Consider the following 23,745-nt stretch of genomic DNA (forward strand, 5'->3'; position numbering starts at 1 on the left):
GCTCTAGGATGGATGGGTCTGAGTGTGAGGGGGGTGGGTGTTTGTTTCTAGGGTGAGTGTAACCCACATTCGGTGTGTCTGGGGAGATGGGTGGGTGGTGTGTCAGTGCTCTGGGAGGGGGCGTGTGAAGGGGAGGGTGTCTGTGTGTAAGGCGGGGTTGTGTGTCAGGGCTGGCTGTCTGTTATGTGAAGCAGGGTGTGTGTGTGTGACTGGGGCGGGGGGGGGGGAGGGGATCAAGCCCCCAAACCTAGTGGGAAATCCCATCCCTGTCCCCTGGGATCTGCCCCCGCCAGAGCGCCCAGGGCTCCATCTCTCACACTTGCCCGGCTCCTCAGCCTGACAAAGTCTCCTGGACCGGAGCCGGCGCTGGAAGGGGGGCGCAGCCCCCAGCTCTGACCCCGGGGGTCACCGGGGGGACACGCACAGGAAACTCCCCATCCTGCAGGAATTCGGAGCTTTCCTGCCCTTATAAGGCTATTTTAACTCCCCTCCAATCAGCGGGAGGAGGCGGTGCCCGGCGCGGCCAAAACCTCCGGAGCACGGCGAGGGAGTCTCCCGTACGCGCCGCGGCCCCCGGACCTGGCCCCGAGCAGCCCCCGGAGCGCACCATGAGCAGCACGCAGTTCAACAAGGGCCCGTCCTACGGCTTGTCCGCGGAGGTCAAGAGCAGGGTGAGGCTGGCGGCTCGCCAGACAAGTTTGTAGGGGGGCTGTGATGTGCCTGGGAGCGGGGCCCGGGGGGGCCCTGGGGTGCTGCCTGGTGCGCTCTGGGGTGCTGCCCGGTGCGCTCTGGGCTGCCGGCGAGGGCTGGACTGTCCAGTTCCAAATTCTCCCAGCCGTGTCCTTCGCGCGCAGCCAGCGCCCTGGCCCGTCTCGGTCCCAGCTGCTGGCCCTGGGGAAACCTGCCTCCAATCTCCTCTTCCGCCATCCTTTCCTCAGCCCTGGCTGGGACCTCTCCTTCTGGGCTCCGCAGCCGCCTCTGGGGATAGAGAAGTGCCGCACCTCCCCCTGCCCCCAAAGTTGGAGGGGACCAGGAGGTCTCCCTGCCACTGGTCCCATAAGTCTGTTCCAGGCTCCACCTGGCAGCACGTTTTCCTGGGCTGCCCCGGCTCCTTGGGCCCTTCCAAGTGTGTTTGGTGCAGGGACAGATTCTGGCCTGGTGCAGTTCCATGCACGCTCAGCACCCCCCAAAACCTCGCCTGGCTTTGTCCATTGGACAAGGCGTAATCTGTGCCGGGCACCTCTGGGCTTGCTGCATCAGTTATGAAAGCAAAAAAATGACTCGAGCCTCAGCAGCTCTCCCTATGAATTAAGCCCTGCTAAGGGGGTCTAGGTGTGGCCAAGGGGGAGTCCAATGTATCTCTGCATCCAGGTGCCCTGAGTTTCTGGGGGGATGCCCATCTCCACAAAGGGAGGGTGGTGGGAATGTGGGAGAAAGCAGCTGGGCGTAGCCTGCTCCTCAGGCTGAGCTGGGTAGGCTGGGGGCATCGCCTTGCATTCCTCTGTTTGCCACAACAAATCTGAGAGCATCCATTTCCTCCTCTCCATCTGATCCTGACCCAAGAGCCATGTTACTTAGCTGAATATCTTAGCCCTGGTCGGCTTATTAAGCGCATTGTAGCTTTAAACTCCTCTTCCCCCTTTGTTACTGCGAACATCTGAACTCAGGCCCCATTCAGTCTGTCTTGCATTTTGCTACTCTTCCACCAAGTTAAAACTGGTCATTTTCACTTTTGTTTCTAGTCAGTTTCCCGCTCTGCTTCTCTGTCCCAGGGCTGCAAAGTTTGGCTTCAGGATTTCCCTACTCGGTTTAGAAATGCAAACTGTCTCTTCCCCTTTACACCCTCCCCACCCCCCCCAAAAGTCCCCTCTCTCTTGCTACAAAATTTACATTTCTGGGCCTGAACTGAGCGTGATCTCAGCTGGTTCTGTAGCTGGCTGTGATGCTGATGGCCCTGGGGGAACATAGGTTAACTCCAGAATTTGGGTAAAGGTGGTTAAATCCTGCCTTCTGTTAGGAGAAATGTACAAGAGCACAGACTAAACCCTCTGAGAAGGGAGGCTATTAGGCAAGGGCTTGCAGGTGTGGGCAGAAAACAAGCTGTGGGGCTGTGGCTTGATAGAAAGAGACAAGTCTTTCCATAATAGCAAACTCCTCTCAGGGGAAGGTGTGGGGACAAAGCTGTGTAGACTCTATGGTGCAGCTTCTTGGCTACCAATTTGTGTCATCCTAATTCTTAAACCTATAATTTACAGATTGGCTTGCTCGTGTTCTGAGTGTAATTAAAATAAACACTAGGTGTGATCCTGGGAAGGCTTTTCTTTTTTAAATTAGTATTACACCTGTTCCAACAGATTTTTCTTACCCCTGACTCAACCTAGCTCCCTATTTCCATGGCAATTTGGCCTCCATTTGTCAATGTGTTACTATAATCCTTGAGAAACGCAACTGACCTAAATAACATTTGTAATAAACTAAGTGTCTAGGGCCTGTCTTTGCTCCTATGCTACCTACAACTTCCAGAAGTGTCTCAGGAGGCCTTACCCTACAAATAACTTTGTGCCGGGGAAAAGGATCTTCCCTTTCCCCAAGTTAAATTGCCAATGAAGGGAATGTGGGCTAGTGGTTAGAGCATGGCTCTGGGAGTGGGGATTCCTGGCTTCTGTTCCCTGCTGTGATGCTGACTGAAGGCATAGCCTTGGGCTGGTGTCACCCCATGCCTCTCTTTGGGCCACCTCTCAAAGTCTAAATTAAATGTTTGTGGAGCATTTAATATAATATGATATATACCTATCTCACAGAACTGGAAGGGACCCCAAAAGATCATTGAGTCCAGCCTCTGCCTTCACTAGCAGGACCAAGTACTGATTTTGCCCCAGATGCCTAAGTGGCCCCCTTAAGGATTGAACTCACAACCCTGAGTTTAGCAGCCCAGTGCTCAAACCACTGAGCTATCCCTCCCCCCATTGGGAGATCAGTGGCTGGCAGGTGTGATGAGTGGCTGTTGGGACAGTCCTATCTGCATGGTGCGTACTACCGGGGGTCCTTGATTGAGGTTCTGAAGTGCTGCTGTAATACAATAAAGCTGTTTATGCAAGTTCTGAGCGGTCCTATGGCGGAAGGGGGAATTGCTAGCCCATTACAACACGCAGCAGTGAGCGACCACTGGGGCTGCAACTGCCGCCTTGGAGTCTAGCCCTAAGGGGCTTTCCTTAGTCACAGTGACGCCAGGGAAGTCTCCCACTGGTGCATGTATAGACAGGCTGCCGGTGGCATATATATAGCTGCGTCATCCAGACCAGCTCTTTTGTGGGTTAGTCACAGCACAATCTAACCCCCATAACTAACGCTCCCCATTGGTGAAGCTGTTGAGAGTCCGATTTCACGCCAACGTCCAGTGCGGATGCAGCCACCAGAGCTGCCTTCTGCAAAGGGGTGAACGTCTGGTCTCTCCAGATCTAGTTCAGATTGATTCTGGCACGTGTGATACCCTGTCTGGCTCAGGAAGGGCTCCTGTGGGCGGGGCACAGGCTGAAAGGGATTAGAATCTTTCCCTTCTCCATCTGCTCCTGCTGCAGCTGCAATGTGGCATGTTTCCTCTGCACCCATCCTCTGGGACCAGCTTGCTCAATTGGCTAATGTGACATTGCCGAGGGCTCTCTGGGAGCAGGTTCCCACGTACAGATCTGTAATACAGTAATGCCGGAGGCTCCAGTCAGAGCTGCATTGCGCTAGGTGCTGTACTGCAGGTGCCTCTTCTCTCTGCAGCCTTCCACTGTCTCTGCTCGGAAACACCTCTAGCAAAACCTTACGGTCCAATCCTGAAGTGTTCTTGCACAAGATGGAGGCAATACCATGGCTGAACACTAAGTAACCTACAAATGTGGGCACATCGTGAGTGTCCTCTCTAAACGCAGCTGAGTGAGGTGTTTTTTATAGCCAATGGGACAGGCTAGCATTGAGCAAGCGCTTAATTCTTGTCAACCCTTTGACCTGTTTTATAACCCCCATAAAAGCATTACAAATATCTGCAGTTGCTGTGTAGCACCAAGATCTGGAAGAGAACCCGCCATAAGGCTCTGTCCTAACCCGGAAGAGTGATCACTAATGTATGCCAGCTTAAACCCAGTTTTAAGTCAGCCCTTTGTCTAGTCAGCACAGCCCAAGGGACAAGCAATTTCTGCTCTAGGTTGCTTAAGGGGGCGATGCTATAAAGGGAGGGAGGGGGAACTCCAGAACCCAGTGGAAAAGGTGTGTTTGACATACCCACCTTCCCTGGTTTGTACTGGCAGCAGTCACCCTGTGGTTTTTTTCTCCAGATGCTGCAGCAGTACCTAGGCATTGCTGAAGCAGCAAAGATGCACTGGTTTAACTAGATCTCAGTCAGTGGTGCCAACCCCCTAAATGTAGAGGCACTCAAACCTGTTTAATCCTTGCTTAGTTCAGTTCAGTCAGCTACACCCTCGAGGGAGTTGGCACACACAGTAGTTTGACATTCAGGATTTGCACCGTGGATTTTGATCTAGTTAAATCAGTACAACTTTTCTAAGGGTAGAAGTCCTTGGAGAATGGAATCTGTGGAATTTGCTTTTGGGGCCAGCTTGTCTGTCTCCTCCTCTCTCTCTCCCCCCCCCCCCCAAATAAAAATAAAAAAATTAGCTCCCTCAGTCCCTGGGTCAAATCAATCCAGCACCTAACCAGATTCACAGCAGAGTCTAGGGGAAAGGATTCAGACTTTGCAGCATTAACTGCAGAATGCTGACCTGCTCCCTCCCCCAGAAATCGGAACAGTTCCCCTGGCCATGCAAGCTGGTGCAGAAACTACTTGGGGAGGTGACAATGTTGGCGTGAGAGGGGAACATGTAATGTTTGTCCCGCTCCAAGGGAAGCTCTCTCTTGCTGGGCTGGGTTGTTAACGCCAATATGAGGGTCCTATCCAAATCGTCAACGTTGCTCACTTTGGATTCTGCAGTTAGGGGGTTGGGTGATCCAGATCTTGCCTGTTCTGTCTGTCAGCTCCTGGAATAGTGGATGCTCTTGATAGATCAGTGGGGGAAGGGAGGCTTTCTAAAGTACCATGGAGGCGGTCTTTAAAGCTCCTACTGGATCAGGGCCCTGTTGTGCAAACCATCCTTGCCCCAAGGAGCTTAGAGTGTGATAAATATGGGGGTGGGGGTGGCAACAGCACAAGGGACTGGTGTCTGCTCCGATAGGTCTGTAGTAGCTAAACAGCAGCTGGTGCTACCCATGGGGCTGGGATGGCAGACGACACCGAGCAGTGCAGTCCCAGCACTGAAGCTAGGATTAGATGTTCTCATTTGCGCGTGTGCACTACGTTGCTCTGGCTTATTTAAACCTTCATGCTTCAGGGCACAGACCAGCCACTAACTGGTGAGGGTTAGGTAGTAACTTTTCCCCCAAGTAACTTCCTTCCACATGGGGGCTGCCCCTCTGTCCGAAGCAGCTGGTGCTGGGTGAGACAGGACCAGGCTGGGATCCTTATGTTGTCCTGTGTTCTGATTTATCCTGGGTCCCTGTGAAACCCAGCAAACTTGTTCAGATTCCTCCATCAGGCGAGCTCCCATCCAGAGGCCAGTGCAAGGCCCTGGATCTTGAGTGTGGATCAGTTCGACATGCCAGAGTAGCTGTACCAAGAGCCGGGGGTGGGAGAAGGAAGGGTGCAGGGCTGTGGATTAGTGCTAGATTCTCCCGGGCCACGGGCTAGGATCTCCAATGCCTCTTGTATGCGTTGAGCAAGGGCCCTCCCCTTGCATTGCTGCTGTCAACAGGTCTCCCCTTCCCCATCACACCCCAGTCCCCTTCACCCGGTTGCAAAAGGGAATGAAGAAAGCTGTTGTGAAACCAGAGCTGAGCGTTTCACAGCAGGGTGTTCAGCAGCCGGGGCTCATGGGCTGGGCAGCTAATGACCTTACAGTAGTGCAATGCCCTGAATCCGGTGGGGGTTTGGATCTTCCATGGGCTTCTCCAGATCCTAAACTCTCCCTTTTCCACATGGGTGCTGCTTCCCGGCTGTGATGGGCTGTGAGTCTGCAGTTGATCCAGCGCATTCGTACCCTTCTATCCAAAGTACCCTCTGGCGGAGTGTGTTATTTTCCCCCACTTTATAAGCAGGGAAAGCGAGGCAGGGGTGAAGTGACTTGCCCAAGGGTCGCAGCAGGGGTTGTCAGAGCTGAGATTGGGAGTGAGATCCTCCTATCTCCTGCTGTATGCTTGGGCCGCCAGAGGGCTCTCCAGCAATCTGGAACCAGACTCCCAGGAGAGCTCTGCTCACATCATGAGGTTTATGGTCCCCAGTGTGGACAGAGCCAAGCTGTCTTGGAACTGGGCCTGTTGTGGGCGTGACTCTCTCTGGCTAATCTGGCCCTTCCTCTCCTGGCCCCTGCATCTCCATAACCGAGTTTGCCTCCTTGTGGGTGGGGAAGCCTTGTTCCTGAGGCAGGCTGAGCTGTCCCATGCCAAGTCCTCGGCAGCAGGTAGAGCGGCCCAGATGGGAGTACAGATGAGCTGGGCTGTGTGGCTGCCTCTGCTGGAAAGCACATGCCAAAGGCTGTGAGTCGGGCCCTACCAAATTCATGGCCACGAAAAACCAGTCCTGGACCGTGAAATCTGGTCTTTTGTGTGCTTTTACCCTATACTAGACAGATTTCAGGGGGGAGACCAGCGTTGCTCAAATGGGATTCCTGACCCAAAAGAGAATTGCAGGGGGGTCGTGGTATTTCCACCCTTACTCCTGCGCTGCCTTCAGAGCTGGGCGGCCAGAGATCGGCCGCTGTTAGCCAGGCACCCAGCTCTCCAGCAGCAGTGCAGAAGTAAGGGTAACAGTACCGCATCCCCCCCACTACAATAACCTTGCCACCCTCCCAGAACTCCTTTTTGGGTCAGGACCCCTATAATTACAACACTGTGAAATTTCAGATTTAAATAGCTTAAAATCATGAAATTTACCTTTTTAAAAATCCTATGATCGTGACATTGGTAGGGCCCAACTGGGAGCCTGGAGCACTCAGTGCATAGAACAATCTCTCTCGGCTCGTCAAGGGTTTTGCCCCTGTCCCTTCCGGAAGACTCTGTAGTCAATGAACTTGTAGTGCTCTCAGGGAGCTGGGCTAAGATGCCTGTCCCTTCCCAAGATAAGCTGAAGCTGATCTCACCCCTCCTAACTCTACCTTTGCAGACTACTGGGGTTTGTTAAACATGGAAGTCTAGTTGTTACGAGCTGGGATGAAAAGTGATGTTTGAGCTGTGTGCATTCAGAGCACGGCTGACAAGCAGTCCGCTCTGGGGTGGAGGACTACAAGCAACCCCCATTGCCAGAAGAGGGGAACTTTCTCCAAGGAGACTGTCAAGTCCAGGGGACCTTTCCCCCAGGCAGAGGGGACACACTGCTTTGCATGGCTGGGAGACATCCACGTACTAAACTGCATAGTGCTAGTCTTGTACCTTGGAAGGGCTGAATTGATCTTGTTGGGATTTGACCCTGTAGTCTCCGGGAACTGACTGGCGTTGTAAGTATCTAATGTGACACAGTAGTTAAATGTCATGTGCCCACTTGTGGCTGGTTCATCTAAAAAGATAAGAGCCTACTACTGCTGCCATCTAAGAGAGCTGCACCCCTAGCTGAAGAGGTAGAGGCCCATGTTTCTAGTGCCAAAGGTTCTAGGTTTAATGACTCCAGTAAGTGGAGGGTTGTTATCCTTAGCCCTCTACTAACGAGCAGACGCCTTCCTTCCTGATCCGTATGCAGGCTTAAACTCTGCTCCAGAAGCACCCAGCAGCTCCTCCAGCATCTGCCTTTGACAGGTGCTCTTGGGCATGAGCCCCTAACAGCGGCTGCTTAGTAGCAGCTGGGGGAGGGCGTCTGACATGCTGACGCCTCTCCTCTGGCGGCAGGGACCTGCGTCTCCTTCACTTCTTTAAAGCTGCTTGTCCCGCTGATGAGCAGCGAAGGGCCTGCAGCCTGGACAGCTGGCCTTGATTTAAACAAGGCACTTTGCATTCTTGGCATATTCGCGGTGACCAAGGAATCTGCCCAGACGCATTCCTGGGCTGCAGGGAGAGGCATCTGGTCCTGACCCCCAGGGCAATGGTTTGGGCTGCAGTGCTGAGGCCTCTGAGCCCTTGCTCTGTCCAGCTCCAGCACTCCGCTTCAAGGATCCCAAGGGCTTCCCCTCCCCTGGGAGGCAGGTGTTAGAGATTGGGAGGCCGGGGGGGGGGGGGGGCATGCTGGGACCTGGGTGAAGAGGGCAGAATCTTGCCCAGCTTCCCATTGGCTGTCATGCCAGCGCACCTGGATCGTCTATCGCAGCGACGGCACTTCAGGAGACATTCTGGGGTTGGGGGAGCAAGATATGTGATTCTATTCTAACCTGCAAAGTCAGGGAGGACTGGAAGATGCAGACCTAGAAAAAATTCGGGGGCAAAGCAAGATATTGCAGGAGGGGGGACAAGTGCCCCGTTGCCCCATGGGAAATGACCCCCTGATCTGTAGGCTCAGGTTTTATTGACAGGCCTTTTTATGTGATGGGGCGGAAGCAAATGAGGCTTGAGAGACTGTTGGAGTTGGCTCTGATGTGGGGTGAACTTAATCCACAGCATTAAAGGTCACCTGCGAAAGAGGGTAGGTAGCACCTGGGCGCTCTCCTTGCCGCTTCAAAAAGGCCTGAAAAGTTCCCTATTAAAAACACGTTGTTTTGCTGGATCTCTCGAATGAAGTCTGGTCTTGCTGTGGGCTGCGGCGCTTTCCCGGGCCTCGAAGCCAAGGGCTCAAGTCTTTAACAAAGAGCGCCCTTCTCCCCAGTGGGGGCAGGCACTTGAGCTAAATGAGCCTTACAGATTAACGTGAATTTAAAAACTGCCTGCCCACCCCAGCTGTGTTGCTCCTACTCCATCACGGGCCAGTTCTCCCGCCGGTCAGTCTCCTGAAGAGACAGGCCTTGAATTTCTAGTGTTAAAATCAAACCAGCTGGAAAACTAGTCCGCTTTTTTTTTAAACAAAACTTTTCCAGCCCTTCTGCTGCACCAAGGAAAAGGCTGAAGTGCAGTTGCTTTATTGCCCCCTTCTAGGAGATTCAGATACATCTAGACTGAGTGGTGAGTTGTGCTGGCTGACACAGGATGTCAATCATGCCAGCAGCCCGGTGTCTTAACCACAACGCCTCCTACCTCTCGCTAGCTTCTCTCTTGTAATGATCACTCGGTGCTTTTTATAGCCTGCTTTGTCTGCCACCTTCAAGGCCGGGCACGGCGGGGGTCAGTCATGTCTCTGCGCTGGGGAAGGAGGGCTGAGCCAATAAGTGCAGCGGGGGATTTTGGGAGACAGACTGCAATTGGTCAACCCGGAATTTGGGCAGGGGGAATGGAACGTTCCCCCCCGCTCTCCTGAGAAGCGACAGGTGATCTCTAGTGACCTCGTTGTCAGAGGCTGCGCCATTTCTCGGCTGGTAGGTGGGGAAGAGTGTGACGTGACGCCATCGCACCTGACCCAAGCTTCCAAAAACATCCAGTGGGAACCAGCCCAGAGCCGTCTCTGCTGGGTTCGCTCTCGTGGGGATGGGGATTTTAGAGCAGCCTAGAGTAAAAAAACAGCCTCTTCCTCCTGTGTCAAAACCCAGCAAACAAGGAAGTTGTTAAACTCTGCTGCTGGGTGGCTGCTGGATCTGCCCCGGCTGGCTGCTGAGGGACTGCCAGGGCTTGTACGCTGCAGCAGAGGCTGCTGGTCTCTTCGTTGCTGAGCTCCTGCACGGTCTGGCTTTCCTGTGCATCAGGAAGTGGTAGCTGACCAAGTAGTTGGTGCCATCCAGACAGCCCCTTCCTGATGCTGGGCCCTCTGGTCTCCAGCCCCCTTAGCTTCAGCCCGTTGGGCTCCGAGGGGGTCTAGCGGCAAAATGCCGGGCACTGATTTGGGGTTTTATTTTCTCTTGCCACCACTGGGGAGCTGTGTCCTGACAAGTCTTTCCAGTGGTCATGCTGACGTCACATTGACCTGCACTGATGATGATCTCCTCCCCACCCCACCCCACCCCGTTGGTCTGTGCCTTTCAGGGGAACCTGCTGCTAGCACACTTGGGTAGAGTGAAGCTGGGCCCCTTTTCACTAGCTAGGCTGTTGCAAAGGGGCTGTGGGGTCAAAGGAAACCCAGGGCTCCCAAGTGCCAGGTTGAGGAACGTAGTTGGCCAGTTTCCCATTGGTGCACACGCTAGGCAGTGCCAAGGTATTGATGCTGCACTGACCAGCCCTGGGCATAAAGGGGATGGGCCAGACTATGGGTGTGAGTGGGCACGGCTGGGGCAGACACGTGCCCTGTTCATATGGGCACTGCTGGGGAACAGCCTAGAGGACCACTGAAACAGGGGTGCAACTTGAGGCCACTTTAGCCTGCGCTGGGGGGCTGCATTAGCTTTGCATGCTGCCCCCCCCCCACACACACCTTTCCGTGGGGAGCTACACATCTGGCTCAGACCAGGTGGCCCTGGTATTGTCCTGACCCCTTTCAGCTTTCCCAGAGGTCTCTGATCATGGAGTCTGACTTGTTTCCCATGGTCGTGTAGCCTAGCAGCCCTTACTGAAATGTGCTGCTTGCTCTGTAGATCTCCGCTACCCCTGTGTGGCGAGAGGGCATGTGGCCTTGTGGCTGTGCTCACCAGGAAGTGGGCAGTGGGAGGAGGGGTGGCTAGCCCAGGGCCCCAGCGAGGAGCTGCCTGACTCTTCCCTTCTCTGCTCTCCTCCCAGCTTGCCCAGAAGTACGATCCCCAGAAGGAGGCTGAGCTGAGGATATGGATCGAGAGCATCACCGGGAAGGAGATCGGCCCCGATTTCCAGTTGGGGCTGAAGGATGGAGTGATCCTCTGCGAGTGAGTCTGGGAGGGAGCTGGTGGGAGGGCTCTGGGGGAATCCTGGGTCTGCATTGGGGCAGGGAGCTGATGGAACAGCAGGCTGTGACCACTGACCTCCACTTGCCATCCAGGGGAAGAGCTCCACTTCCTTCTATCTTGCTGGCTAGTTGCCCCCGTCCTGCGTCGAGGGCCACAGCTGGAGCTGCAGCTTAAAGCCGACAGTGTCGCTTCAGAAAAATGTCAGGGAGGTGCAAAGTTGCGTACAGGGCCCGATGCAGCTAGCGCAGTGGGAACTTGCATTTTTGCCATTCCAAACTCCCTTGCCACATTCTAATGCTGATGGCGTTCACGTCGCTGCTTTCCTATGCAAGGACAGCACGGCCAGGAGCTGCTCTGGGGACCATAACATTCATGCTTCCTTAAGATTGAAACTCACACTTAACAGAGCGCCGGGGGCAGGGCTGCGAGCCCCGGTGGGGGCTCGGCTCTCCCCCCGACCCCGGCGGCCAGAGCGCCGGCGGCAGGGCCGCGAGCCCCGGCGGGGGCTTGGCTCTCCCCCTGGCGGCCGGGGCAAGGGCGGGGGGGGGGGGGGGCGGCCAGAGCGCTGGGGGGAGGGCGGCGAGCCCGGCTGTGGCCCCGCTCTCCCCGGCGGCTGGAGCGCCGCGCCGCCCCCCTCCAGGTGCCGCCCCAAGCACCAGCTTGGGTGCCTGGAGCCGGCCCTGCACGGGGGTAAGTTTTTTGTGCAGCCCACGCCTGAGGCAGTGTCCCCTAGTGGCCTGAGACTGAGGAGACCTGGATTCCATTCCTGGCTCTACCACTGACCTGCTGGGTGACCTGGGGCAAGTCGCTTTTTCTCTGCCTCCATTTCACAGATGGGGCATGATCCTCTCCCCCCCCCCCCCCCCCTTGTGAAATGCTTTGTGAGCGGATGGGACGCTCTGTGTGAGAGTCTAGGGATGAACATTTCTTCTGCTAACTGTTTAGCTTTGTGGACATCCTCCTCTCTGACGGATGCTTGTTTAAAAGTAGCCAAACCTCCTAAAGATGCTTGTGCTGGAAATGTGCTTCCACACCGGGTGGTTGGCGTCCGCTCTGACGGCTCTTTCTCGCTCTCTCCAGGCTCATGAACAAGCTGCAGCCAGGCTCCGTGAGGAAGATCAACCGCTCGGCTCAGACCTGGCACCAGGTACGTGCCGGGCTGCTCCCTTTACAGCGAGGGTGGCCTGGCTGATCGCTAGCCTGGGAGCGGCTTCTCAACCGCTGCCTCGCGGGTTCCTTCCCCGGCCCCCTTTTGGCTCTGGCCTGTGTGTCTTTATCCGGCTCTCTTCCCCGCCAGCTGGAGAACCTCTCCAACTTCATCAAGGCCATGGTTCAGTACGGCATGAACCCCGTCGACCTCTTTGAAGCCAACGACTTCTTCGAGACCGGGAACATGACCCAGGTGCAAGTGTGCCTGCTGGCTCTGGCAGGCATGGTGAGTACTGCTCTGAGGCTGATGCACCGTGACTATGAAAGGCACCCTCCCCCATTCGTGGTATACCCTTGGTATGGAGGCAGGGGGAGCCAGAGGCTGGAGGGGGCAGAGCCAGGGCAGATCTGCACCCTGGTGATTCTGTGCCCCTGCAAAGCTCTGTAGGGGCAGTTGAAGCAGGAACATGAGTCAGGTTAACTCTCAGGGCTGCCTTAGCCTGCGCCAGCTGCTTTCCCTCTGACCCTGCACGAGCGTCCGTGCAGGGATGGACCCGGCCTGGTGTCTAACTGGATCTGTCCCATATGGCCTGTGGGCAGGAGTGGTCATTCCTTCTCCTAGCCCACCCAGCTCCCATGGGTTTGGGGTGAGGGTGGCTGGGGGGGATGGGTCTCAAGACCCCTAGGGTGCCAAAGGAGGTGGCTACACTGAGGACTCCTGACAGCAGAGGTGCAGTTCTTCCCTCCTCCAAAATGTCCCGGCTTTAAAGCCAAAGCGAGGCTCAAACTTCCCCGTGAGGGGAAGTGCTCTGGGGGGTGGGAAGAACTGATCTTGCCCCAGCACGCGGAGCCAGCTGCAGCCAGGAGCCTTTCCAGCGAGCTCAGGGGGCGGGGGGGAGGAAGCAGCTCTGTTAAGGGAAGCCTCCGTTCTCAAAAGCAGGCTGGCTTGTGGGAGGGCTGTAAGGGAAGTAGCGGCTTGGCCATCTTGGGGCTGGAGCTGTCGCTCTTGGCCCAAACGGTGAGGCGCCAGGTCTCTGAGATGTGTGCTCATTGCTTTGCACGGGGCCTGGCTGGGCTGGGCTGGTTAGCGAGAGCCGTTGCCTTGTGGTGACTGGATTTTATACCCTGCGTGGATGAAGGATAAAGCTAGTAGAAAGTAGGTCAGTGGCTGCCTTAGGATAAACACAAAGTGGATGTGGTCTCATGGCTCCTCTGACCAGGATGAAGGTGTTAGCCCCGGTGTCCTGGCCAAGTTCTCCTTTGGGTAATTCCTTAAATTACTACACAAGCCCCTGAAGACTCATTAACGCAGCATCTAGCGCACGTGCAATGGAAGTCACCATGTCTAGCCTGCAGAGGTCACCATCTAACTCCTAGACGTAAAGGCCAGGCGAGACCACATCTCATCTGACCTCCTGCACATTGCAGGCCACAGAACCTCTCCCACCAATTCCTGTAATAGGCCCAAAACCTCTGGCTGAGTTACTGAAGTCATCAACTGTTGATTTAAAGACCTCCAGTTAGAGAATCCCCCATTTACTCTAGTTCACACCAGCAAATGACCCATGACCCACGCTGCAGAAGACCTCGGATGCTGGTGTCCTTGCGCTCTGTCTCTGCACCACTTACAAATCTGCCACGTTCCACCCCCTAAACAGCTGCATTTCCATGGTGGATAAAGGATCTACACTTCGTGGGTATAGCTTGTAGAACTGTAAAATACCTTGCACCCTGTCAAAGGTGCTGTGGGGGAAATGAACAAATAGCCGTCTCTGTATGGGATATACAACCTCATGGGCTTAAGTCAATCTCTAGCTCAGGGGTCGGCAACCTTTCAGAAGTGGTGTGCCAAGTCTTCATTTATTCACTCTAATTTAAGGTTTCGCGTGCCAGTCATACATTTTAACGTTTTTAGAAGGTCTCTTTCAATAAGTCTATAATATAGAACTAAACTATTTGTATGTAAAGTAAACAAGGCTTTCAAAATGTTTAAGAAGCTTCATATTAAATTAAAATGCAGAGCCCCCCGGACCGGTGGCCAGGACCCGGGCAGTGTGAGTGCCACTGAAAATCAGCTCGTGTGCCGCCTTCGGCACGCGTGCCATAGGTTGCCTACCCCTGCTCTAGCTGTTGGGTGGGGTGGTGGTGGTGGTGGTAGGATGAGACCTTCCTGGGTGGGTTGGGGTGGGGGGAGGTTATCCCTTAACTGCAGAATTTCTTGCACCTTCCTGTGAGGCATCTCCTGCTGGCTGCTGCCTGAGCAGGGATACTGAGCTAGATGGACTAGGGGGCTGATCCAGTTCCTGGGTTGGATTCTGTATGTTGACCGATGATATTCATGCAACATTAGGTTGTAGAACCTCTTCTATGCAGGAACAGAACTCGGTGGTTCTAATACACCCCTCCCCCCACCCCCCCCGCCTTCTCTCTGCTGCAGGCAAAGACCAAGGGGATACAAAGCGACGTGGACATCGGGGTGAAATACTCAGAGAAACAACAGAGGAACTTCGACGATGCAAAAATGAAGGCCGGCCAGTGTGTCATCGGGCTTCAGGTGAGCTGGGCAGGGGTGGGGGAGGCGTGTCTTATGAAGTCCTGTTAACCCTTTAACACCTGAATTCACTGCCACTGCATATGGCTGATGGGCAAAAGACTTAATAGCCTGGACAGTCTCCTGTTACAGGCTGGATATGAAACGCCCAGCACAAAACAGAACTGCCCCATGCCCTTCATCTCTTCACTGCCTGCATTGTCACTGCTGTCCCGGCCTTGTTGGCATGTCTGTTCTTCCCCTGGGGGGCTGGGGTGTGTATCGAACAGGTTCTCTGGTCTGAAGGGCTGTATTGCAGACTCCCTCCTCCCCACCAACAGAGGTTTGGACTTGGAGAGTTGTCCTCACAGGGAATTGGGGATGGGAAGTTCTATCCGGGGACAGTTATGGCTCTGCAGAGGTGAAATCCATGATGCACGCAATTAATTGGAGGCAGGGCTAGAATCCCCGCCCTGGGGAATCCTCGTACTTACCCCTCTGAATAGAGGCCGTCTTTGAGCCATGAGTCATGCTTAGTATGGGAGCAGGGAGAGGAGACTTAGCCAGGTCGTGCTGTCTTATTTGAGGTGGGGGGAACCTGCTTCATACTCAGTTGGGATGTAAGCTTAGTTCTCCGTGTAACTCTGCCCACAGATGGGCACAAACAAGTGTGCCAGCCAGTCTGGCATGACGGCCTACGGCACCAGGAGACATCTCTATGATCCCAAAAACCAGATCCTGGCCCCCATGGACCATTCCACCATCAGCCTTCAGATGGGCACCAACAAGTGTGCTAGCCAGGTAAGCAGGCAGTCATGGGCCTGGTGAACCGTCTGTGGGGAGGTAAAAGGGGCCAGTTGAATGACTGGAGTCTCTTCAGCACAACATCTAGGGTTAAGGGTGGCATTAAAGAAGGTAGATTCCTGACTGGGCAGCTGGGTTAAATCCAGGAAAGCCCCAGAGGTGCCTACTTGATGTAATCTGTGCCTCCTCAGACTGCTGGAGAGCTGGTCTTGTGGTTCGGGCACTGGACCAGTATGTGGATTTGGATTCCTGGCCCTGCCATAGACTCCCTGTGTGACCTTGCCCAAGTTCCTTAATCTCTGTGTCTGCTTCCCCACCTGTAAAACAGAAGCTGTACACTCCCTCCCGCCCCCCATCGCCACGCGGTCTAGGTAGATCAGCTGTTTGGGTAGGGTCTTGCTATGGTCTGTGGTGCCTTGTGAAGTGGGGGTCCAATCCCCAATGGGGGTTTCCAGCTGCCACTGTTACCATGAATAATCTGGTCTCTCAGGTGGGCATGACGGCTCCTGGCACGAGGAGACACATCTACGACACCAAAATGGGCACCGAGAAGTGCGACAACACCTCCATGTCCCTCCAGATGGGCTCCAACCAGGGAGCCAATCAGAGCGGCCAGGTCTTCGGCCTGGGCCGACAGATCTACGATCCCAAGTACTGTCCCCAGGGCAACGCCGGTGATGTGGCCAACGCAGTGTACGACCAGAGCACGGACCCACCGGAGTACCACTACTACCGAGAAGAGGAGGGCTACTGAGCCTTGCCTGGCCACAAGGCCACCTTCCCAGGCCAGCTTGTGTACGGATCTCTGTTGCCGGCAACACTCCAGTATCTATAGCCTCTTTTTGTAACTTTTTTTAAACAAATCTTTTTTCTGAGCAAAGACAAAAATCCCCTGATCCTAGAGGAGAGAGTTGGTGGCTTCTTAAAATCCTCTTACCTTTGGGGTGTAGCCTGTTGCTTGCAACTTGCAGAATGCGAACAAGGCAGGCCTTTAAATGCTGATGGAGTCCACCCCTAGTCATCCAGGGAGACCTGTACCAGCAAAACACTGGGGCTACATGTGTTTCTTGAGGAGGGGGGCAGAGTGGGGAACTTGCTCGCAAACAGGATGCAACCTTCTAGCATTGCAGTCCTCTGTGTTGCAAGAATGCTGCTTATTCTTCATGCTCTGACATGATTCTGGTGACGCTGTTGCAGTTCTAGCAGCATGGGTGTCGATAGCATCAAACACCCCAGGCCTTCCCAAATGACTCCTGGTTACGCTAGTGAGGTCACGAAATCTCAAAGGGAATTAGAGGTGGAGTCTCCCACATTGGCTCTGGTAAAGCCTTTGCCAGCTCTTCCTGCTTCTGGAGATCTTGCTCAAAGGGCCAAGGAATTCTTTTGTTAGGTGCCTTTTTATGATGCCAAAAGTGAAGCTCTAAAAGGCTCGTGCTCTCTTTTAATGTATATACTTTTTTAAAGTGAGGCAAGGACAGTAACATACCTTGGCGACATCCTAGGGACCAAGTGTTTAACTTGATATCTAAAATATTTTGTGGCTCCTTCTCTCTCCTCTTTGGAAGGGAAGAGGGAAGGAAGAATCTTATTACCTGATCCTGTAGTTGATAGTGCTCAGGCAGACTGCTGCATCTGCACAGCCAACTGCGGGGTGCTTGGTTGTGTAGGCGTTGCCCTGTTGCTAGGATCCTTACAAGTGTTAGATGCTTTTGTATGTTTGGCTCCCCCTTAATTTAAACCATCAGGAAACTTTTTTTTTTTTTTTTAAGTTGCATTTGTATGTGGCCTCCTGATCAGTGTGTCAACTTGGGCATTCCTCAGCCGTACTGTGTTCTATAGGGGCGGGGAACAACACTGCACTACTGGTCAATTACAAAACTGGATGGGATCTCCACCAGAGCTGTGTCTGAAGTCAGAGACTTCCTTCTGCATATGGATCACCTAAATACTGCACAGTCCTCCCCAGGGGCTACTGTCCTTGTAAAGGTAGCTTAGAACTTTTTTTGAATAAAATGTGAAACTGTAATATTTGAATATAGGCAATAAAAGCTTTCAGATAAGACTTGCGCTGTTGTGACTATTTTTGTAAAGTATATAACAAATGGATCTGGCTCTGTTACAGAATTACTTGTTTCTTGCTTGGCGCTGTCGCTGGTTATAAGCTGGGATGGGCCTCGGATTCCAAAGGCAGTTGGAAAGGCATTCTCTCTCCCTCTCCTCTTCCCACCTCCCCTCCCCCAGTATTGAAATAACATTCATTTTGGTCACTGGCTGCCTCTCAATAGCTTTCCTAAGACTCAAATATTTTAAGTTTTTCTCCTATTGAAGACTATTGATCTGTTCTATTCTGACACTCCAAATTAGAGTAGATGCCTTATTGGATGGTATCTTTAAGGGAACTCCTGTATTGGAAAAAGAGTTGTTTTTTTCCCCCCATTGGTCAGTTTACATTCCATTTCTCATGGTCAACTAAACTTGATGCTAGAAGATAACTTAACCCAACACCTGCAGCTCAGTTATATACCTGAACTCAAGGGAATTCCTTAACTCAATACCATCTCTGGGTATGTCTACACTATGGGATTAATCCGAATTTAGATAATTCGAATTTGGGAAACAGGTTGTATAAATTCGATTGTGCGCGGCCACACTAAGCACATTAATTCGGTTTTTAACCACATTAATTCGGTGGTGTGCGGCCACACTAACCCTAATTCGAATTAACAAAATCGATTTAGGCGCTACTCCGCTCGTCGAGGTGGAGTACAGAAATCGATTTTAAGTGCCCTTTAATTCGAATTAACTGGCTCTGTAGTGTGGACGGGTGAAGGGTTAATTCGGATTAACGCAGCTAAATCCGAATTAAAGTCGTAGTGTAGACCAGGCCTTAGGTGGGGATCTTGGTAGGCTTGGCTGAATCAGACCTTGTCTCTCCCATCCAGTGCTTTCCCTGCCGTTGTCTCAGTAGGTGGTGCTGTTCCCTTAGTGCTGAAGATGTCTAGAAATAAAATGCTCGTCACCTAACCCGGAAGCCAATTTCTTCAGCCCTGTGAATCAAAGTGAAGACTCACTGTCCAAGCTGAAATGCCAAAAGCAACCAGCACAAACAGTGATCAGTAAACTAGTAGTGCCAACTCCCAAGTACTCAAACTAGGAGTCTGGCCTCAACATCAGGGTTTTTACTGAATCTTGGATTTTTTTATTTGCATTTGTGGTTTGAGCTTGTAGGGAGTTGACTTTTTTTTGTTTTGTTTAAATCTACAGCCATGAGATTAGAAACTCTCTCCTAAAAAGGAAAGGTGATACTCTCCTGTGTAACTGCCTGCCTCTAAGAGCCGGAGCTGCAAGAAACTTTCAATCTTGCAAGTCTGGCAATAAAGTAACATGGGCACACAGGAATTGGGTTTTTAAAATTCCTTCTGGAAGGTAATGATGTATAATAATGCCCCTCTTCAACAGTTGGGTTCCACACTTGGGGTGGTTCTGGAGCTCATTGGTTGAGGTTTGGTGATTCCGGAGGAGAGTTTGGTTGGCATTACATAGCCACGCCAGTTAGACAATCACATATGGGGAAAACCATGCGGCCATGCCATCTTAGCCCTTGCATTGCTGTCCTACAGCTATATTGTCCCTGTAATAAACAACTTATTTAAAGTAATCAACGGATTCTTTTCTACAGTAAGTGGTGCGAGGCTGCTTGGTTTTGCTGTCCAAGGTAACTGAGGTGTATGTGAGCAGCAGCCTTCAGGCCTGATTCTGCCCTGCATTTTGCACAGCCCCTGTCCAGAGCTGGTGTGAAATGCTACCACCTCAGAACAGTGTGACATTGATTCTGATGTAAATAACTAATCTTTAGAGTAATAGAAGATTGGGCTCCTGCGAGGTGAGATTAGCACAGGTCTAGGAATAAAGGTATATTGCTTTAAACAGGCTGCGTGTACATGTGGAGGGCTCAGCCCCTGTTCCTGTACATCACTTCTAGAACTAAAAGCGTAAATAAACGGTGGTTCATTTTAACCTGAAATGAGTTGGGGGGGGGGGGTTTGTGTTTGTTTGTTGTTATTAGGGTGACCAGATGTCCCAATTTATAGGGACGGTCCAGATTTTTGGGTCTCTTTCTTATACAGGCTCCTATTACCTCCCACCCTCACCCCACCCCCTGTCCTGATTTTTCACACTTGCTGTCTGGTCACCCTAGTTGTTATGCACTCCAGGGGTGGGGGGGAGTCTGCTTATGTGAACTCAGTCTCTGAAAACTTTGGCCTCAGATGGGGAAGGTGGCTGCACACAAGCATGGGTGTAGGGAAAGGGGGTTGAGCTCTGCAGAGTCAGGGCTAGGCATAACTAAGCCACTGCTTAGGGCCCTGAGCAGAGGCCCCCTATTAATTAGTAGGAGGTGTTGTGTAGGGGAGGTCCCCTAAAATATTCCTGCTTAGCACCCCAATGGGCTACCCTAGGCACTGGAGCTCTGCTTGGGGAAGGTGCCGCTGCATCACTCTGCAAAAGGCCAGAGCCCAGGTCTGGATTTGAACTGCCCCTGGGGTGGGAAGGGGCAGTTCAAACCCAGCCTGACGTGTCTGCACCCAGTTCTGGCTTCTTCGCTCCATCTGAGCAGCAACGGGCCCTTTAAGAAAATATGTGACGTCACCCGACCGGCAATAACCCCTCCCCTCGGGCCGCACGAGGCTGGGGCGTGGGCGGTGCCCGACGTTCCAAAGCCGAACGCTGGCGGCTCGGAGGCGGGGCTAGCGGAACGCTGAGACTGCCCCAGCAGCCGGCCGGCGCGGGGAGAGAGCGGCTGGGGGCTTCCCTTAAAGGGGCCGCGCTGGCTATGGAGTGAGCAGGTACGGGGGGGGAGCAGTAGAGCTAGGCGGGGAGGGGGGGCAGTGGGGCTCGGGGGGGGGGGTGTCCTAGAGACAGGGGGGGTCCTGGGGGTCCCAGTGCAGCAGGACCCATCTCAGGTCAACAGAGGTCACAGGAAGTTGCAGCAGAGTTGCAGGTGGGCCGAGGGGTAGCAGCTGCTGGCTCTGTAGCTACAACTTCTGCACCTGGGCAGGGCTTCTCCTGACCCCTGCCCTGACCCCAGCGCAGAAGGCAGCATCTCCTGCCCACTTCAGGGGAAGCAGAGAGCCTGCAGCCCACCCTCTCCAAAGTGCTCCCCCCTGTTTCCCCCTCTTTCCTTTGGGGTGCGATTGCTTCCTTCTGTCCTAGCCTCTGCAGTGGCAGGGCTTGGACGCTAGCCAAGGGCATCCCGGAGCATGGGCTCGCAATCCCAGATCCTCTGGGGCTCAGTGGAATTTGATAGGTGGCTGTGGTGGAATTGAAGCCAGTTCTCAGCAGACATCTCATGGAGTCAGCTCGCTGCATCCCAGTGTTTATAAAATCCCCGGAGTCACTTCCAGAGTACGCAGGGCAGGGAAGGAGGTGGCAGTGGATGGCTGGCTTTTATCTGGCACTAGTTTATCAGTGTAAAGCTGGAGGAGGGGTGAGGATGAAGATCGTGCTGGTACCAGCGTGCAAGAGAAACCTAATGAAAAGACACTGGAGAACCCAGGGAGTGGGGAATGCTAGTTTATTATTATTCCAGGGAAAGCTTCTCCCCACAGGCTGAGGGCCTGGATCTCCATGGCTTGCACTTTGTGAAGTTGTTTACACCAGTGCAAATGTGACTCAATGGGAATGGTCGTGGGTTTGCCCTGGGGTCAATGGCAGCGTGAGGTGCAGGGTGAAAGAGCCAGCCCTGTTGAGGGGTTCTGATTACATCAGTGTAGCCGCGCCAGTGAAGCTCCAGTGCTTTGCTGTGTAATCGGCACTTCCGGGGAGCAGCGTGTGCAGACCTGATCAGAGCTTTCTTGGCTAGGTTATTTCTTCCTGATGATAAAAACCCATTTGTATGAAAATCCTGCATGGAGCATCCTGTACTCCTGGGCTTTTCTTTGTGAGATTGATTGTGAAAAACAGTCTTTTTTCCTCCTGTCTAAATATAAATAGTTGCAGGTTGATTTCAGTGTGGTTACGGTCCCCTTGGTGGTTGGGATGGAGGGATTTGTGCATCAGAGACAGCCCATCCTAACACAGTTCGGGTTACTACTGTTTTTACATCTTGGTTGGTTCAAATGCTCTCACAGTTCTGGGTGGCTCTTTCATGACACTTTGGCTTTTTCCCATGGCTACCATTTTGATAACCTCCTACCTGACAAGTGACTTGATTTTTCATGTTTTTGGCAAGCAGGTGTCAGGGTAGGTTGATATTAGGCTGACACTCACGTGCAAATGCTTTATGACCAAGGAGCAAACCATCAGTATATATCAAGGGCTTATGTCAAGTTGACTGGGAATTGCAGTGTTGCCAACTCCTGTGATAACTGGTGTTTTATTTAAAGTCCCAGACATGGAATCCTCTGATTATGTGAAAAATCTCCTCTTTTTCTTTTTTTAAGTAAGCTTCTACTCCTCATGGTTGCAGAGAAAAAGCTTGAAAATATGACCCAAGTACGGCTTACAGGCCCAGAAAACAGAAGGCAAACGAAAAGAACCCAATGTTTATATTTAGATCTACATCTATATCATGATTTTTAAACCAATGTTGAGAGTTATTTGGGCCTGCCTCATGATTATTGAACACTTGGGGCTGGCAATGCTAGAAACTGGAGACTTGGGCTGTGTTCCCAGCTCTGCCACCGATCTGCCGGGTGACCTTGGGCAAATCACATTCCCCTCCCACCCTTTGTCCGTCTCGTCTGTTTAGACCAGGGGTCTCAAACACGCGGCCCATGGGCCACATGCGGCCCGCGAGCCCCTCACAGCCCCCGCTCCCGCCCCCAGTGTTTACCTAGAGCGGCTCCGGCCCGACGCGCACCGGGGGCAGGGCAGGCTCCCTGCCTGCCTGCCCTGCCCCCGTGCCGTGCCGGGAACGTGGGGAAGTGGGGGCACATTGGTGTGTGTGTTGATGTTGCTTCAGGCACCGCCCCCAGCAGCTCCCATTGGCCGCGGTTCCCCGTTCCCGGCCAATGGGAGATGCTGGGGGTGGTGCCTGAAGCAACAGCAATACACACATACCGGAGCAGCGCGGGGGCGGGGCGGGGCAGGGCGGGGCGGGGCAGACAGGGAGCCTGCCCTGCCCCCGGTGCGCGCCGGGCCAGAGCCCGCCCCCCGAACCCCTCCTGCAGCCGAACGCCCTGCCCTGAGCCCCTTGCCACACCCTGCACCCCGACCCCCTGCCGTACCCCTCCTGCACCCCAACCCACTGCCTTGACCCCCCGCCGCACCCTGACCCCCTGACGTACCCTGCACCCCACCCCCTGCCCTGCACCCCGACCCCCTGCCTTGAGCCCCTGTCGCACCCTATACCCCTCCTGCACCCCAACCCCCTTCCCTGAGCCGCCTGATGCACCCCTCCTGCACCCCAATCCCCTGCCCTGACCCCCTGCAGCACCCCTCCTGCACCCCACACCCCAACTCCCTGCCCTGGGCCCCTGCCACACCCCACACCCCTCCTGCACCCCCTGGGGGCAGGGAGGTCGCGGAGTTGGGGTGGAGATTTCGGGGAAGGGGTTGGAATGGGGGCAGGGAAGGGGTGGGAAGAGGCGGGGCAGGGGTGGGGGCTCATGGAAGAGGTGGAATGGGGGTGGGGCCGAGGGCGGCGGGGGGGAGGTGTCAGTAATGCGGCCCTCGGGCCAATGTACTAGTTCTCATGTGGCCCTCGTGGTCATTTGAGTTTGAGACTCCTGGTTTAGACTGTGAGCTCCTTGGGGTAGGGAGGGGACTGCCTCTTACTGTGTGTGCAGCACCTGGCACTGTGGGGCCCTGACCTCGGTTGGGAATAATCAAGTAATGGATTGTGTTTAAAATGGCCTCGTATATTTTACTGCTGTGTGATGTGTAAAGTTGGCCTGAAAACTTTTTCTCTCTTAACATTCTGCTAGTTTTTAACCTTGGCAATATCAGGTGTTGAAATCAAGCAAACCAACACCCCATCATTTCCTTCCTTGCTACAGCATGAGCGATGCAGAACCGGCCTGCACGCGCTCCGCGAGATCAGGACGGGTCACTCAGAGCAGCTGTATTTGCTGGGCTTTTCGGCACTGAGTGACACTGGGCATTGGTCTGACCATTGTGATTCGCAAGGGCCCTAAGTAACATCAAGGCCCCGGTGGATGGATCAGGCCGTGAGCTGCCTGATTCCTAGTGCAGGTGGGGTACGGGCGTGTGTATACAGAGAGTTCTTTCCCTCCAAGCCCCATCGCCTGAGGGCTCACCTGTGTGCTGCACGTAGTGGACGTTGGAACGAGAGTCCAGTCTCCTGGCCTCCATTATCTGCTCTTGTCATAACTATGAAGGGAAGGGTAACAGCTCTCTGTGTACAGAGAC

The 23,745-nt window shown here is 53.7% G+C and overlaps 1 protein-coding gene across 1 annotated transcript; it reads left to right on the forward strand.

Annotated features, from left to right (window-relative positions):
• Positions 1 to 537: 537 nt before the first annotated feature.
• CNN2 (calponin 2) lies at positions 538 to 17,437 on the forward strand. The gene is made up of 7 exons (XM_024204384.2): positions 538 to 671; positions 10,750 to 10,871; positions 11,973 to 12,039; positions 12,190 to 12,327; positions 14,479 to 14,595; positions 15,226 to 15,372; positions 15,866 to 17,437. The coding sequence occupies exons 1-7, from the start codon at positions 609 to 611 to the stop codon at positions 16,127 to 16,129; spliced, it is 918 nt and encodes a 305-aa protein (XP_024060152.2). The 5' UTR covers positions 538 to 608; the 3' UTR covers positions 16,130 to 17,437.
• Positions 17,438 to 23,745: the final 6,308 nt, after the last annotated feature.

This window comes from Terrapene carolina, unplaced genomic scaffold, assembly GCF_002925995.2.
Source record: "Terrapene carolina triunguis isolate 2854851 unplaced genomic scaffold, T_m_triunguis-2.0 Scaffold194, whole genome shotgun sequence".
NCBI lineage: Eukaryota > Metazoa > Chordata > Testudines > Emydidae > Terrapene > Terrapene triunguis.